Genomic DNA, 18,684 nt, shown 5'->3' on the forward strand with positions numbered 1-18,684 from the left:
AGAAGAAGAGGAAGAGACATTTCAGTCCAAGGAGAGTGGAGAGTCCCCTGCCTGTATTGCAGTGACAATCCCACACTGGTTTCCTGTGGTTTAGGAGTCTTGCCTACCACGGACTCCCAGGGAATCTGGTATGGATGGAGAGATCAGGATGCTCCTTAGCTGACAGAAAATGTTATGAGCTGCTGAGAGTGACGTGACAGCAAACAAATGCAGTGCATCACACACTGACTCTAGGAGCACAGTCTAGCAGCTCAGTAGTTTTTCCATATAGTAGCAATTATTTTTCTCATTTTTACTGAACTAATAACTAAATTAGATTTATTTTCTGCTTTAATATCTCTAAAAGGCCTCATAAGTATATCAGAGTACTCATCAGAATGAAGACCCAGACATAATTAGGCAAAGCACTGACATTGCACTGCTATCTATATGGTTTACAATTTTTCTGACCATTTTTTCCTTCTGAAATGTGTGCTAGGTCATGCAAACTAACTCTTATTGCTAGAGCTCTGTGGTAAAGTGAATATATTAGAAATGCAAACTGTCACCACAACCATCACAATTACATTTACAGCTCCCTCTGTGTCTTGTAGTAATTTGTTCTCCCGCACTGCATCCCTCAGAGGTTTCTACCAGATTATTTTTTACTACTCAGAAAGGTAATTTATTGAAGAAGTGCTTTGCATCTCCGTCAGAGGTACATGAAGCGAGAAATAGGGATGAGCAAACCTCGAAATGATTGGTAGTTTGATATGGATAAGGATCCAAATTTTAAAGCACTGCACAAAATTTGCAATTTTGTTACATGACAAGTATTCTTTCTCCCTAAAATTTAATCTATGGCTATAATTACTGGCATTCAGTGGATCACACATCCGAGGTTACCCAGAGCTTGCAGAAAAAATTATTTCTTTATTTACCAACCCAAATCAACACAGATGAGGAATTTCAGATAAAATCAAGCTGTGGGAAAACATATGTGCCTAAAACTCAGCGTGGGCAAAACTATTTCCTCACTGCCCTTGGAAGCAGAAGAAAGGGGACTAGAAATTGCTGGTGTCCCAAATCCATAACGTGTTTTTCAGAGCTGTGTGCATTTGGGACCTTCACAGCAGCAGATATATTGGTACATCCATCTCACTAATGATCTGTTGAGCATCAGTTATACCCTCTAAAGGGGTGAATGACATTTTTTTACCTCCACTAGTTTCCGCCAGTAGAATCCAAACAATGGTGCCCTTTGTTAGAAACATCTTTTTTGGCCAGAACACACCCATTTGGGGATATTTTTTATTTTTTATTTTAAAGGATTGAAGATCACTCAGCACGATCAAATCTTTATTTGGAGCCTAGAAGCATCCAAGCAGTTGTTCCCTTTCTGCAGCCAGGATAATGTTTCATCTGAGCAGTGCTGCTTGGGTGCATAATGCACCCTGAGAGATGGAGAACTCTCTTCCAGTCGATCAATTGAACTGTGCTATTTTGTGAAACTGCTGCTCTGACCTTCCTGTTCGTGTCCTGTGAAAAGGATCAGCAACATCCCCACACTTTAAGGCTGCAGTGTCATGATCGTGCCATTCCTGGCACAGAGTTTCTCCACATTCATTTTGTTTTATCAATAGGTAATGTATTTTACCTACAAACATTTGAAAGGGCTAGAAGTGACAGCATTAACACAAAATCCACTTCTTTCACATTTACTGGCTTCATTTTTGTCCACAGCTCTACTTCTGTCAGCTGTATTTTCCTCACAAGACCAGTCAGTGATATTTTTAAATCTGTCCCACGCTCTGTGTCCGTACTGGGTTGTATCTCCCCAGCTACAGCTCTTTGCTTTTTGAGAATGTCACACCAAATCAAGGTAACCACTAAGCAGCAAGGAGAAAACACATTAAAACAACATGTACCCACAGAAAAAACAAACCCGAGACTGATCAGGCTCCCTGCTCCACAAAAGAGCAATAGAACAAATTGAAATATGCACTGGACCCACAGAGAAGTCATCAGTTCAAAACCAGCACCAGCCAGAACTAAAAGCAGTGCCTGTGAATCACCCAGAAATGTCAGCACGGGGATGGTGACTTAAGGAATAAGTTGAAGTATGTATCTACCAGTAGGTGCTCTTTTGGCTGCATTTCTGTGTTCTTTGTCAGCAAGATACAGCCTGATGCATTGCCTTAGCTGGCCCACACAGATGTTACTGCTTGAGGCTATTTTCTCTCTTCCATCCAAAGGATGCACCCAGAAGCAGGTCAATTTACTCAGCTTCCACAGGGAAAAAATAAAAATAAAATTAAAAAATAAGAAGAAAACAAAAGCTATTTTGAAAACTACATCTTCTAATCAGCACTGCAGCTTGATGCACTGTCTCCTCATCAGAGCCATGGCTCAGGATACATGATGACAGGTAATTTTTGATTAAAAAAAAAAAATTTCTTCAGTCTCATGGCCAGGAAAGGATATGGATATTTCTGTTTCTGAAACATTGCAGAGGATCCCCCTCTTCTAAGATTTTAGGGCCCTGGTTTAATATTCCCTTTCTTTTCACTTTCTGAGGGTGGTGATGAAGATTGTCTCATTTCAACAAAATTAAAAGCTTTTCACTACTTTTCTCATTCTAGTGAGAAAAGCTGTAATGAGGTCCTTGTGTCTAAAGGTGGCTTAGGGTAAACTAGGAAAGTTTTTGTGTGATAATCCACAGAAGCAGTGGAAGTCTAGAGGACATGTCTGGCTGTTTCTGATCACTGTCTGGCCAGCAGATACAGCTGGTTAGTAGTGTGACCCTTCAATAGAGTCAGTTCTAGTATCCACAGCCCAGCAAAGCACGTACAGTGCTTAATTTCACCCCCAGTCCCCTCTGGCTTTGCACAACGGGGACATTTTGCTTAATACTGGGTACATTTTAGTAGGACTGTTACTGTAGAACAATGGGAACAAAAGCAGGCAGCAGAAGTCACTGAAATTGTGGGTGTCATTGTGTGTGAAATTGTGGATGGTGCTACTTCCACCAGGAGGACAGGCTTCACTTCACACACAACATTTCAGCTGCTGGGTGGTTTTAGTAATCTCCAGAAATATCTGTTTTGCAGACAAATTCTTCTCTTTGGCTGACAAAGCAGAAGGTCTGACTGCTTTAAAGATTTTAGGGCTGAAGAGTTTGGTATGGAGCTTCACAGAGGTTGATAAAAAGAGTTGCAAGAAGCACTTCACTGGGTCAAGTGAGCCTAGAGGGGATAAGCTATGAAAAGGGTCACAGGAAATTTTAAGTGATTGTAAGGTCAAAATGCATTAAAGCCATCAAAGAGAAAGAGCTGCTGCATTAAACAGAAAGCTCAGCAAGTTGTGAATGCCTTTCAGCGCGTGGGAGGACTGTGCACGTTTTATGTGATGTTCTGTGCAATACCTGTGCTTTATCTTAACACCTGCAGCTGCTTGTTACCTTATCAGAATCACCCCTCAGCTGAAATACAACACAGAACCAGGCTTCCTCTTCAACCTGCACTATCACCCTCAGCATAGGCTTACCTTATCTAACCCACCAGTTCAGGGAAACGTGAGATCATGGAGGTGGTACCGAGCTGTAAATGGTGGCCTTACAGAATTGTGGCGCATCACAGACTCGAGTAACACCATTGCATATGAAATTCTGTGCTTTGGTTCTTGCTGGAGAGCTTGGAAATGTCAGCACTGGCAGCAAGGGGATGATGAAGGCTTTAGTGATCCTCACTGACTGCCAGCACCCAGGATCTGTGGATAGCACAGGACTCCCCTCACTCCCAGCGATATATCCTACCTAACTGCAACAAAGGGAAGACACAAATGTGTTCATATCCATGGCATTAGGACTAGTCCCCAAGAGACATGGAAAACTTATCAAACCACTGCTGTCTCTGGGTCAAGATGCCAGGGTTTTCTTAAGAGAATGGCAAAAAAAAAAAAAAAAAAGTGAGTCTTTTCAAAGTTATGCCAGTACCTGGGAGGATTGCAATAATTTGATTTGCTCTCCTAGTGTCTGATAATTTATTTAGTTTTCCTGTGAGAGGCTCTAACATTTTTGTTTGCTATTTTGAAATTGGAACTCCTCCACAGAGACCAAGGAGTGGGACTAGAAAGGATCCGAACTAGTTATCATTAACAAATGTTGAAGTCTGCCTGATGGGTATTGAGATGGAGTTGTATTTAAGAAAGTCAGAGAAAGGGAGGACAAGGTGAAGATGTCAGGAAGGAAAAGGGGAGAGATAACACTGCATTCATTTACCTAAAGGTGCTTGTGAATTCCTTGGCAAAAAGAGAGTGTCTTCCCTGGAGGGCAGGCAGGCAGAAGTGCTCCTCCAGTTCCAAACAGGTTTGGTACTGACTGGAACCCTTTGTTCAAAGTTCACTTTGAATTGAGCTCCTTCAGATTTATCACTGGAGTCAGAGGTGCCATAAGTAATGAAGGCAATTCATGTTATATTTTCATAGCTATTTGGTCATTTGTATGGCAATTGAACAAAAAAAAAAGGGAGAAATGGAAAGCTGAAAGTCAGTTTGAGCTTACGTGTTTTATTCAGATCAAGACTGGAACTCACCTATTGCTGAAACCTTTGTTGAATTACTGATTTGACTCCCTGCAACTGAGTCTGCTGTCAGTACAAAAAAAATTTAAAAAAACATGCTTGTTTGTGTAAGGTTAAAAATATACAGAAAATGTAAGCAACAAAATAAAAAAAAAAAAGGTGAAATATCCATCTGAACAAATGCTACTGTCCTCTGCCTTTTTTTGATTTTACTTTCTAAGAGTTGGTGGGAAGATATTGTCCAAGTTTCATAGGGTCTCAAAATGACACTTATAGATTTTCAACTGATTTTAGGAAAGCAGATTAGTGCTGGGAACACTATTGTCCATGAATATCAAAAAGAACAAAGTGAATCTAAATCTAGAACAAAACTTTATGGTTTGGGCTCATTTATGCTAAAATCTGAATGTCTGAGCTATTTCATAATTGAAACATGAAGCTAAATACAATACAATGTAAGATTCTGGATCACAAATCTCTTATTGGAGAGGTGAAATCAAAGGGGAGAGAAAAAGGAAGAGAGAAAATAAGAGATTTAATTATTTCAGAGTTATGGATGCCATGACCCTTTGAACTGATCTAGGTTTTAACCAGTGGTTGCAGCATTTTTTTAACAGCTCAGCAAGAACTGGAGATCCCTGTTAGCCTTAGTAAGCAGAGGCCAAGATTACAGCATGGATCAGGAGAGGTGGAGAAAGCAGGAAATGGAGGATGACAGTTTGAGGGCTGGGGTCCAAGCAGCCCCTATAATCATGGCCATGTCTGTCCTGCCTAAGGGCAGGTCACAGTGCTGAGGGATCCAGGAGGATTGGCACAGAATGAAATTCAAATGTAGCAGCCAAGCAAGAGCAGCAATACAGCTCTAAAAGCTGCCAGTGCAGCAGCAGCTGGACTGAAGGGAGAGACCAGCACACAAAGTGGCACAAAAGCAAAATTTCACTAGATCAGAGGAATAATCAGGGAACCTAATCTGCCTACTTAAAAATGCCTGATCATCCCTGAGAGAGGAATAAAAGGTTATCCTCCCATCAAATAAAAGCATTTTTGCATGCTGTCTTTTAGTATTCGTCTCTGTTTTGAGGTTCTTTTCGGGTTTCCACCTCTTCAGCAGAGGTCTGAGTGGGGACTGTGGCTGTTCAGAGTCCTGCATGCAGTGACAGCTCAGGATTGCTGCAGCATCAGCATTTATTCCCGTTCTGCTCTTGCTGCTGATGTGCTAAAAGGCAGCACAGCCTGGAGGCTGACGGAGGCACTGCTGTGGTTTAGCTGTGAGCCCCGAGCCCCCTGGTCCCTGCTGGGGAGCTGGGTGTCCCACAGGCACCCATCCCTGCAGGCAGGGAGGAACGACACGGTTCCAGGGATGGAAGGAGCCGCTGGCAGCTCCCCTGTGCCTGTAAAGCTTTGAGCATGGCAGGAGCCCATGGGCACAAATGTGTTCTCACACCTTGACTGCCAAACTCCTCCTGACTTGGCTCTCCTACCCCAGCCCAGCCTCTTGCTGTGTTACACGGCTTTTTGTACTCCACCCAATTATCCAATGCCTTCTTCCATGTAAAATGCAAATCGTTCCCACTCCCACCCTACCGGCACTGCCATGTTTCTGAATTACCCTGCTTCTGATGTGACCCAACACTTACCTTAACAGGCAGGAAGGAATTCGGGTACCTGCCTATGGCATCTCCCTACATCAAAGCAGGTTGGGATTGCAGAGTTTGAGTTCCCAGAAATGTGAGATTTTTATGCTTGGTGTTCTAAAACAACACTGATAAATATAGCTTAATCAGAGACACAAAAACTAGCTATTCAATTTTTAATGAAATCAACAAAAAACCCATCTGGTTTCTTGTGTTTGAAAGAACAACTCAGCTCTCACATCTTATTTGTACAAAAGAATAAAGTAAAAAGGTAAGTACTTGAACAAGTAATGGTTCAGAACTGCAATGGAAGGATAGATCTTTAAAATTTATGCTTGGTTGACTGCAAAATCATACCCAAAACTGTGTGAAAACAATCCATCCTGATCTAGGCTTTTCTTACCCAAATGAACATCTGAGAAAATGAAGGAGGAATTTTCCCATAGGGAAGTGAAAGTTCTAACAATCTTTGGCCTGTCCACTTGCTTTTCTGAGAATCTTTGTAATCAGCCTCTGTGCTCTGTCTGGTGAGGCAGCTCTCACTGGAACTTCAGCCAAAGAGTTTCCACACACGGCACAGCATTTCCCATGAGGATTTATGGGACCTATCAAGCCTCTGTGTTTCAGATTCTCAATTCCAAATTACTTTTCTGTTCATTAATTACAAGCCAACTAACCCTCTGCAAGGAAGCAGGTGAACCTCCACTAAAGTCTTCCCTCATTTCCCAGCTCCCTCCTTTGTTGTGCTCCTGCAGGTGTCTGTGATCCCACGTGCATGAACGGGGGGAAATGTGTCCACCCAAATGTCTGTGACTGCCCCGCTGGCTGGAGGGGAAAGCACTGCAGCAAACGTAAGCACCTCTACTCCCATCAAACAGATCATGTTAATTAGTCCAATTGTCACCAATTTGCTATCTGTTAATACTAAAAAACAACATAGGCTCCGTTTTGCTACTTCAGCAGTTTGAAGAAAGCAGTTTTAAGTACAGGTAATACAAAATGCTATAAGCACTTGATGCTTGCAAAGGGGAAAAAGCTGTGTGGGGGAACCCTGGTTCTGCTTCATGCAGCTCTGTTATACATCTTGTTATGGAAATTCATTTTTATAGTATTAAACTTGAAGCACTGATTTTATGTTTTAACAGCTTCACATATTTTGTTATATTCTGCAGAGAAATGTCATGTATTTCAAAGTACAGAACTATCTAAAGCCTGCTATAAAGCTTTCCAAAGTGATGTACTCTCAAGGTCATTGGTGCATAATTTGGAGAATGACGTGTTCTTACTCTGTAACTCTGACTACAGTTACATAAAAATGTAATTAAAAAAAAAAAAAACCTCTCACCCTAAAATATTTTCAAGGAATATTTTTCCGTACATGGCTATTCATTACCATGAAGTTGACAGATAAACTGAATAAATTTATAATCAAGATGACATACTGTATGCAAACCAGATTAAAATATTGGCTTTTTACCCTTTGGGTCCTGCTAGTAAATATGATTTCAGAACCAGTGGCTTGAATTTATAATATTAATAATTTATTCAGAAATGCTGAAGGAAGGAAGTGTCTCTCATACATATACACCAGATCATGCACTCAGTCTTTCAGGATCTCTGAACAAAAAATATATGCAATAAACATATCAAACTTTACTATGAAAATATTTGGTTTTTACATGGAACATGTAGTAGGCATGTAACATGAATGAATGTATCATAGAGAGATTATTCATAGCTGATGATGAGCGAAGCATTAGAAATGCCAAGTCTCCCAGTAGACACTTATCAAAGATAAATTTCATAGGAAGAAAATATCAAATAATCCTGCACACTGATGATGTGATGAACAGAACACACCCATTCCTTTGGAAGTCAGCCATATGGAATAAAGCCTAGCAGGTCACCTCTCAGAGAGCTCTTGAACACACAGATACATCATGTACATCCTCTCACTTGTTTCATGTCAACCTGTTCAGCTGTTTGCCTGCAGAAATGTCTCAATGGAGGGGAGTGTGTCGGTCCCAACACCTGCGAGTGCTCCGGAGGATGGGCAGGAATGCTGTGCCAGACCCGTAAGTGCTCCCTTGATTACTGCAGCTTCCTAACCTAACCTAAAATTCACAGATTTTTACACATTGGATTGTCTGCTCTGTGTATATTGTGTTAGGTTTATGCTTGAACTCAATCATCTTAAAGGTCTTTTCCAACCTAAAAGATTCCATGATTTTATTATGTGTAAAAGTCAACCATAACATGATTAGCACCTAAATTCTTCCTCTTATTTGTCAGAACCATCCTGTGCTGCCAGTAAAACTGGTACTTTCAAAGATGTCTCTAGACTCAACATGAGGCCTGACTCATCTTTTTCTCACATGGATGCTGGCATCAACCTGTCAGACAAAATAAGTACTTTTTAAATTAAATAATTTGAAATATGAGGTAAAAAGGAGAGGTTGAGGAGAAAAGGAAATGGAGTAACCATTCTCTATACTGAAGTGGCATTAAACACAGAAATTCTGCGTGTCTGCTAACCTTAGAGCCTGACCCTGTAAATTCTACTTGTTGAGACTGACCAAGGTGGCTGGAAACATTTGCATTTAGGGGGATTTGAAAACCTGGAATGGGAAGAGATCTGTTATTGCCAATTACATCCAGGGTCGCTTCAGTTTGTGTCTGCCATTAGCTTTACAGCAAAAGGGCATGAGGAAAATATCAAGGCATTATCCCCTGTAAAGGGCATTATCTCCTTTATCTTCCTTTCCCCTCACATTCACAGAGCATAATTACTTATGGAAATCTTCTGTCAGCTAACTCCCAATGGCTGTGTAATTGTTTCTCTGTGCCAGCTGTCTTCTAGTTCAAACATGGGAATGTTTAAAGTTATTGATGGAAAATTCTTGACTCAGTTTATAAAATAAATAAACAAATCATGCTTGCTCCTGTGAAAGGCAAGTTAGACTAACATTAACAATTTCTGCTGTCCTATGCAGGAGCACAAGCCCAGGTAATTTTTTATAGATTTATCTAACCTTTGAAACTTTGCTCCAAATCCCTTCATTTGCTAGTCATTCTGGTTTTACTATTTCTTCCCATAGTAGAAGGTTAAATCATTTTTTTTTTTTTGTCCAAAAGAACCTGGCTGAAACTCTCAGGTCCCACAGCAACCCCAAATTTTTGGTTTTTTAAAGAGAAAGAGAGAAGACTATTGTCAGAGAGCAGATGGTGAGGCCTTACAATGTTGCTCTAGGGTATTCACAGCGAGGCAGGGGCGAAGCAGGGGAACAGGAAACTCTTCATCCTCACAGATGTTAGGTATAAATTTTGCACAGAATTGTAACCCTAAAAGTAAGTCGTGTTTCATGTTTTAATGGGAGGCTATTCCCTCAAACCCTGGGCTAGATGAAACAAATGTATTTATCCACCCAAACACGAAAAGCCTCCTGAACGCCTCCCTTGCTCACCTTCTCCTGAGCTCTGGCAGAGCTGCTCCAGCTGCAGCAGCACAGAGAGCTGGAACCAACCCCTGGTGACTCTTTCTGTTGCTCTTGTGCTGCTTTGGCCTCTGTCCCATCTCCCAGCAGCACCGTGGGCCAAACCCAGAGGCTCTTCCAGAACCCGTGAGCTTCTGGCAAGGAGCTCTTTGCTTCATCACTCCTCTCCCCCGTGCAAAACTGCTTTGTCACCTTAAACTCCTGAGGTTTTCCTGAGCTCAGCAACCCCATCTTGTTTGGATGTGTATGCCCAAATTCTGAGTTCCGCTGTAGTATCTGCAAGGCTGAATTCAACCTAGATTTGCACCACTTTAACTACAGACTTTGGCTGTTAAACTCAACAACAGGCAAAATATTCATGTTGTAAGATAAGAAAGTAGTAGCTGCCACATATTTTTCATTATATGAAAATATTATTTTGTACTTTATTTATTCTATGACATTAAATTAAATCAAAGAGACAGTTTGTTATACTACATTTGAATATATAAATTCATAACATATATTAATTTTATGGTTTTATATGATTGACCTCAATTGTTTCCATTTTGTTAATCTCAATAATTTCCATTTCATAATGCAAATATTCCTTCTCACTCCACATGTAACAATTCCAGGGATAGGTTTTTTCAACAATCACACTGTAATCCAGAGTCCATTAGGGCAGGATTGTTTCTCGGGGGCTTTTTCAAGAGTAGGAGATAATTAGATAATCCCAGCTTCATTCTTTGTTTTCAGCCCATGAATTCACTCAACTGCCCTTATCATGATGGTGATGGAAATGCAGATACAGTTTTAATCTACACACACTGAACCTCATTTTTTCCTCATTGACTTCCTAACACATTGAGGAGGGTGACAAAACCACAAGATACACAGAGACTTCCACTACAATTTTCTGGATATTTCCTAGATGGAACAGGTTGTTGCAGTCCTTTATACTGGGATAGCCAGAATAGGTTGTTAAGCCAACAAAAGGGACAATGGACAAATACTAAGAAATCATCTTGGACATCTATTTGGACATCTACATTTTGATTTATCTTTCATAAGTCACAGATTACCTCCAAACACTTTCTTTCTTCAGTCTTCTACTAAATCAGAAAAGGCAAAACATTCTCTGCTTTTAGGTCTCTAATAATTTAACTATTTACAGCCTCAAATACTGATGTCTCTGATTTTCTTGTCACCTTTCACCAGGAACAAAGACAGAGATCTCTATCACAAGTGATGACCCAAAAGACTTCAACCTTTCAGCAGACAAACCCATTGACAGAACAGAATTGACTAGAACAGATTTTCCATTCTATTGCAATGAAGATTGGCAGTGTCTAAGGCAGAATAATTTTATGTCTAAAATATTTCCAAAATGCCTCAAAGAGAAGGCTGTAATATCAGAGGTATCCACTCTATGCTAAGGAGTTTATAACTAATTTGGAACAGCTCTGCTACGTTTTGGAGATGCAATCACACAAGGAAAAACTCTGCCTCTTTTGCAATGGTGCACAATGGAATTGCATGTTCATGTCATGCAGTGAATGATGATTTCCTAATGCTACAATCAGTCAAACTCACAATGACATTCCAGAGACAATCTGTGCAGCAAAGTTTATTTACAGTTTCACCGGTCCCTGGCTGCAACTAGAGAACTTGGCAAGAGCAAAAGAGACTTTCAGTAGACATTGATAATGGATAAAACACAATAGTCCTCCTTTATCAGACTGTAAATAAAGAGGTCAGTCAAAAGCGTAGTTTTCTTCCCCACTCATCTGTAACTGAACAGAATGCTTTCTGAAAGAGAATCGATAAAATAGGTCATTTGTCCCAACAAATAGGGTGTATGGTGGAATACACAGGTTATCCTTGATAAATACCTATGACTTTGAAGGGCATCCTTTAAGGAATAATGGTCAATTTTCAGACTGTACTGCAAATGTAGGGAAATAACCTTTTGGAAGAGGAGGTTAAAAAAGTAATTTGAAATATTCAACGTATATCAGCTATAAAAAAGAGGAGCTTTATAGATGAGGGCTCTTCCATTAGAAGCTTTTTGGTCTGACTCTGTTTTAGCTTTCATGGCTGCAAAAATATCCAAAAACTTGCCTTTCTGAAAAAAAGAAATGGTATCCCAGGGTCACCAAGTTTTCCCATCAGTGATTTCCTTCCTATTCCATATTAGATACCCAGTTTAAAGCTCCATGCCTGTGGCTTCCCCTTGCCTCCTGTGCTGGTATCTCTTTTTCTTGAGCTCAGAAAGAAACATTAGGCCACAGAAATGACCATCTGGCAGCAGAATCTGGCCACCCTGACAGATACACCCGAAACAGAACCCTGTAAAGTCAGAACTCTTCTGGCCAGGGGTACAGGTCTGTTCTTTAAGGCTCTGAATGCAGGCTCAAGGTATAATTCTAACAATTAATTATAAAGTATAAGAAGGTTATAGTTGTGAAGGATGTTAATCATTAAAATTCATGCTGCTGTCTTCTGTTCTAATATTATTGAACCCATACTGGCTCCTCATTGCCCTTCAGAATAACTTCTCTTTATTTGCATGTTATAAGTGTCAAGCTTATGGCTTTATAATTTCCTCAATATTCTTCCCATTCTCTCTCTCTGCCTTGAACAACATCCTAGGCAGGATTTCTTCAAGCTTTCCTCTGTAACCCTTCCAAACCTTAAAAAAAGCAAATAATTTTGAAAAGAATGTGTTTCACATGCAAATTATAGCTCTGTTCTTTTAACATGCAAGGATAAAACTCTTTCTAATTGGCATTTATTGATTATAATTTTAACATAAGCTTAGCTTGTTAAATAACTCTGCTGAATCTGTACAGGATAATGCATACATAGCTGGTGTCATTTTTAGTGTTTAGTGGCTTAGCATCCCTTGTAAATACATTTATGAAATATTCATTTGAACTTCAGCTCTGTTATTATCCTCTGTGATGTCAATTCCAATTTTCCTCCAAAATGTTTTTAACTTTTCTCCTAACTGAGTTCTTGTTTTTCTGAGCACTACAGGAAGAAGCTGGGGGGTGAATAGGGAGAGATAGACAGAAAGGATGAAAAATGGAAAAAATAATTTCCCTTTATAAAATTTATTTGCATCCACTGAGAATCAGGAAAACCACAGACAGAAGGAAAATCCTAGTACCTGATCTAATGGCCATGTGTATCAGAACACCCCCAGATGCTATAGGGATCTGCAGAAAATCCACTTCTCTTTACATTTCCTGTTCCTGTTTTATCTGCTACCAAGATGAAAGAAAAATCAGCTCCCATTTTTCTCCAGACCATATTCATATCAAATAATAGAAACATACACAATTTTTTCTCTAATAATATCATCACACACAGTTCTCTCTCTTCCTGCTAACCACACAGAGGAAGAAAACTTGCTTGGGCACAAGGAGCCTTTTCTGCAGACAGTGCAACCCCTGTTGGGAAGTGGTTTTGTTCCAGTGAGAGAAACTCCAAGAATTTTCCAGCTGTAAATCTGTCCTTTCAATGTTCTTGGAGGAGCTGGAGTAGCACTCCAGAATGTGATTTCATTCCTACTCTGCCCCCTCCACACCCAGAATTCAAACTTGCCCCCTGCCCTCAGAAAAAGGAGAAATTCTGAGGTTTGCAGTTCACAAGTCTGTATCTTAAGGAGATTTTTGCAACAGACACACAAAAAAAAAACAAGTTTCCTCCTTAAAATTTGTTTCAAGAAAACAAACTTTCTGCACTTTATTCTTCAAAGTAAACTGCTTAAAAGTAAAAAAGTAAACTCAAAGTTTACTTTTCAAACTTTACTGCACTTTTACCTTTTCAAAGCGGCAGGAATACATCAACAAGCTCACAGACCAGGAAGGCAGGTTCCTAGCTCCAGGTCACTGGACTCCTACAGCAAATAGCCACTGACACAGCTGCCTTTTCCAAAAGGAGCACCTGAAGGTCACCAGCACATGCAGGTCTGTGTGTGTTCTTATTCTGGACATGGTCTGGGGCAGTGGTTTTGACACAGCACGAGTTTTCACTACGTGATTATAAAAATACTCTTTTGCCAAGTTGGTAAGAGTCTCTCCTCTTTAAGATGTGTAGTGAGGCACTAGGTCTGGTTCTTTGCTTCTCTGCCCCATAACTGTGAAGTTTGTTATAGATACTTAGATTTTAATATTCCTCCCTCTGTCAAAACCTCAGCCTCCTCACTGGCATAATAACCTGATAGAACAAACCCAATACAAATTCCAGGTGCTGTGAAACATGAGGCCATTGGCCTTCCAAGGTCATTATAACAATTATTAAAACTCTGAGAGTCACTTTTGGATGGCTTAGGATCCCACAATGTGTTTCCTAAAGAAGTTTGCCCTGGTCTGTCCCCAAGACTTCAGATCTCAACACAAAGACTTTGCACTAACTTAAATCTGTGTCAGAATCAGAACCTAAGTGCAATAAACTGAAATTGTGGAATTTGATCCTTTAATTTTTTTAAGTTGATTTTTTGTAGGAAGGAGAAAAATTCACATAAGAATACAGCAAATTCATTCAAATCTGATGGAACATTTTGCTCCATCATGAAGGAGACTGGTCACAAACAGGTGTCTACTTTATATTCAGTTTTGTCTTAACAGTGCATGGTTGGCACCTTCCTGTACTCCTCTGCCACACAAGAAAATGAAAGAAACCACTTGTTGAGTCACATCTGACCAGTTTTTAAGGCATTTCCTTTGACTGTCTGTAACTAGGATACAATATTCTGGCAATATTTATAGAAGGTTTAGCTCATGAGATCTAATTAAAATACTGTGACATGTGTGTTCTTCTTGAATTGGTGCCCTCTGAATTGGCTGTTCTTTTTCTTCTATGCCAAAACAATGTCATAACAATGGAAACTGCTAATGAGGATGAAAATCCAGCTGAAATTTGACTAATTGCTTTTTCCTCTCTTAAAAAATAATAGAACACTGATTCTTTTATTAACAGAATATCTTCAAATTGGTAGGCCTTTATAAATGCAGTGGCACTCTAGATAAAATATTTCTCTGATTTCTTTTTCCTTGGGATAAGTGGTTCATTAGTGATTCTCTGTGACCAGGAAATCACATATTCCTATTTGGTTTCCAGAGGTATAAAGTGTGAAGTTCACCAAATTCTCCCATTTACTTATTTATTGTGATAGTATCATCTTTGGGAGTACATATTTAACACATTCTTTCATCTCAGCTCGAGGTCAGCACTTTTTACAGCTGTTATTTATTTTAATTGGAACAAAAGAAAATAAATCGTGGCACAAATCTTGCCCAACCATCAATGCCCAGGTTATATCATGGCTCTCAAAATCAGGCCTTGCACTGATCCATTTCCAGCTGAGCTGAGGTCATTACTTTGTCAGTCCTCTCTTTCCCCCCATCACTGGGAAAAAAAGGAGAAACTAAAAATTGTAAACATAAGACACAGAGGCATGAAATGCCTATGACAAACCATCTTTGATTTTCAATATTTCTAAATATTCACATCCTGATTATAAGACTTAGAATCAGTGCATTTCTAAAGAACTTCATCTCTCATTTGTAGCACTTTGTGAGCAAAATTGTCAATTTGGAAGCAGATGCATCAGACCAAATGTCTGTGCTTGCAGAAGTGGCTATGCTGGTTCAGCATGTGAGAAGAAGGTAAGGCCCAAACACACTGTTCTTTATGGTAACAATAACTGACCTTTTGCATCCCTCAGACCAAGATGACCAGGACTGCTTTAAGAATTATTCTAGTTATGAATGTACAAAACATGACATTTGTAATTTCACAAATGAAGTGGAAGTATATTACACCTAGAAGAAAAAAAAAAAAAATTAAAAAATTGAGCTTCCTTTTCCACACGAATAAACCATTGCACACTAAACCAGTGCTGACTGAAAAGGAAAGAAAAAGACTTTGCAAATTCTGTATGTCCAGAATGCCAAGTCACCAGTGACATGTACAAACACACGTGTCTCTCTAGCAATGATTCATCTCACAGCTTTTAAAAGTCTTTGAAGCCCTCTGCAGTTTCAGGGCTTATTCTGCAGGAATCCTGATTGGCCGCTCTGACATGGACATGTATTGCTTTGATGTAGAAGGAAATCTTCTGAATAAAAGGGACTTAACAGGTTTCCTTCAATCTGTGAGCCTTGCTGAAAGGTAAATTCAGTTAGTAATTAAAATTATGGATTTCATGGTGTCTAATATAAATTACATGGCTTATGTTATATGAAGGCAAATGAGCTACTCCTCCTAAAAGTCAGAATTCTGTGATATATGGAAATGAAAAGCTAATTTATTAGAATGGATTATAGTAAACTGTACACATACCCATACTTGTGTAAGAAATTTGGGATGATAAACCTCCCAAGAGTTCATTTATCAGACTGCATTGGATGTAAGTGAACAATCTGTATAAGCTTTAATCAATTTCTCCAGGCCTGTCAGTCATGGAAACTTCACAGTTGATCAGAGTAATTTTTCAAGTATTTAACTACATTATTAGAGCACAGTTTTGACTTTCCTGACACTGAACATAAAGTCTGCTGTGAGTGAAATTGGTGCCACCTCCATGGGTGCAGGGGAACGTTAGCTCAGGTCTCTCAGTGGCAGCACATACATGTCTGAAGGGAACTCGAGGCTCTGCTGCCTGATTTTATCCCATTTTCCTGAGCCAAACCAACCCAGTTGCAATCCCCATTCTCTCAGTTTCCTCATGTCCTTCCTGGTGCGCTGTGGCTGAGACCAGCCCCCAGCAGCTGCCTCTCCAAGTGGCTCCTGTCTCTAATTAACACTTTTTAAGAAAGAGATGTCTTTCCCACAGCCCTGACACCTTATCCCTTATTTCCCATTTGGTGCAGTTGACTTTTCCTCTGAAAGCACCATCTTTATTGTCTTTACTTAATTTTGTCTTGTGGATTTCAAGCTGTTTCATCCATTTATCAAAAAGATTTTTAATTCTAAGCCTGCTTGCACTGCCTCCAAGTGTGACATTGCTCAAAAATGTGACATCTCATTGCCTGAGACATTAAGGAAAGTAGTGAATAGAAGAAAAATCAGGACCTACAGACTATTGATAAAATTATTCCTTGATAATGTTTTCTCAAACAGGCCTTGCTCCTTACTGATTTATTATGAATCATACTTACTGGCATGACTGTCTGAGTCATATCAGAAGTCTCTCTAAAGTGAAAAACATCTGTTCTTTGTGGCAGAGTGACTTCTCCCCTCACTAAGCTTGAGGAGCTCATAAATTGATTGTTTAATAATTTATGTTAGCATCTCCCCAGATACCAACTTAGTCTGAATCTTTGGCTGTCATTCCCTCGCTTTTTCTTCTTTTTTCTCATCTAAAGACATGCACTATGCTTATTGGGACTATTTATACCCTTTGGGAGTTCTCAAAGCAAGTCACTGCTGGTTTAGAAACCGCATCTTTAAATATGCTGGGGTAACTCTGAGGATCTCTTGACCTGGAAAAGCTGCTTCATGTAAAAACCCTCTTATTTGCTCAGATGTTCCATATGGGGAGTTAGTACACAGCAGATAGCATGCCATAAATGCAAATCCCAGTTTATTGCCATTTAACCTTGTAAACAGACCTTAAATCTGACTTTTCAGAATCTAAATACTCAGTTCCTTCCCTATTCTCCCTTGCATTCATGTTCTCTTGCTAATTCTGATCCTGTCAAGCCTTTTGTCACACTTAACCTTCCTGTAAAGAGTGAGGAAGAGGCACTCAGCCTTGCCTCTGTCATCTGCAACCTGCTCTCCTCTCTGCTGGATTCACCACTGCATTTTGCTATGGGAGTTAATACTCAGGCTTTGCTCTGTTTCTGTTATGAATCTTCGAATACTGGGAACAATACAGTAGCAGTGACATGTAAAATTTCTCTAAAGAAACTGGATTAAATTGGGGAGGAGCAGCCTCTTCCCTCCCTTCAGCAGCAGCTGACAAGAGATGCTCTCGGTGACTGCACCTAAAGTTAACTGGGGAAAAGAATGCAAAGTAATTGCTTCCTATCCAGTTTAGGACACTGATTTTCTCCTTTAAAATTAATTTTTATTCTTCAACTTATTCTCATAAAATTAGAGTGAAATACTAATTTTCAGCTTTTTTTTTCAGAGTACAGACTGAAAACACTAAGGAAATAGAATCATGGACTTTCAGAAAGGTCCAGGTTGGAAGAGACCTTTAAGACCACCTAGTTTCATCCTCCCTCTCCTTTTTTTCCCTTTTCTTTGCACCAAACATCTGCAGGGCAAGAATTATTTACTGTGGAAATACTGAAAACATCACAAATTCAGTCAAATTGTCTGATGTGAATAGAAGCAGAGAGCTGGGGGGAAAAAAAAGGCCTCACTGAAGAACAATTATTATTTTTTTCCCCCGCAGTAAATAGTGCTTGGAGTCTGGTTTTGCCAGTGTATTTGGAAAAGCTGGATGGCCCATATTTGTTTAATTAAGTTATTCCCCTTTCTCTGCTGTAATCTTTAGCGTTGTTCCCATTCGTACAGTTAAGATTCCTGGAGGAACAATATACATTTCCCTAAATTATTTATCATCTACATCCTATTTTTCACATTTATATTGCCAATTGATTTGCAATTCATTTCATGACATTTTTGGTTTACTTTGTTTTGGACTTCTGCTAAACAAAGCCTGCCAACAGCATTCCTCAGAAGGCTAATGAACTTGCTAGAATAGCAATCACTCTCTTAGAAACCTTGTGCGTATTTTTAATTTGTATTGACTCTGAGAGATCCAGATAATTTAGCAAGTTCCATGGCAGACATGAAGACAAATGCTCGTGCTGACTTTTACATTCAAACCTGCCATTAGAGCACATTTGTTCAGGGCTGCAAGGGGTGACCCAAACAAAACAGGCTAAACAAACCTCGTTTCCAATGGAAGCACAGTTTAAAACTTTGGCATTAGTCCCAACAGGGACTGAGACAATCACTGCATCATTTGTACAGCAGGGAATTTTGTGG

General features: G+C 39.7%; 1 protein-coding gene across 4 annotated transcripts in view; it reads left to right on the plus strand.

Moving 5' to 3' along the window:
* LOC131579915 (von Willebrand factor D and EGF domain-containing protein-like) overlaps nt 1–18,684 on the plus strand; it is a 170,403-nt gene that overhangs the window by 146,487 nt on the left and 5,232 nt on the right. For 2 of the 4 annotated variants that reach the window (XM_058840491.1, XM_058840490.1), the window contains exons 26-27: nt 6,949–7,044; nt 8,173–8,268. In XM_058840491.1, the coding sequence (XP_058696474.1) occupies nt 6,949–7,044; nt 8,173–8,268 (192 nt within the window). Of the gene's footprint in view, nt 1–6,948; nt 7,045–8,172; nt 8,269–15,246; nt 15,345–18,684 lie in introns of all 4 variants that reach the window. The other 2 variants (XM_058840489.1, XM_058840492.1) reach the window with 2 other exon arrangements.

The sequence above is a fragment of the Poecile atricapillus genome, chromosome 5 (assembly GCF_030490865.1).
Source record: "Poecile atricapillus isolate bPoeAtr1 chromosome 5, bPoeAtr1.hap1, whole genome shotgun sequence".
Classification (NCBI taxonomy): Eukaryota; Metazoa; Chordata; class Aves; order Passeriformes; family Paridae; genus Poecile; species Poecile atricapillus.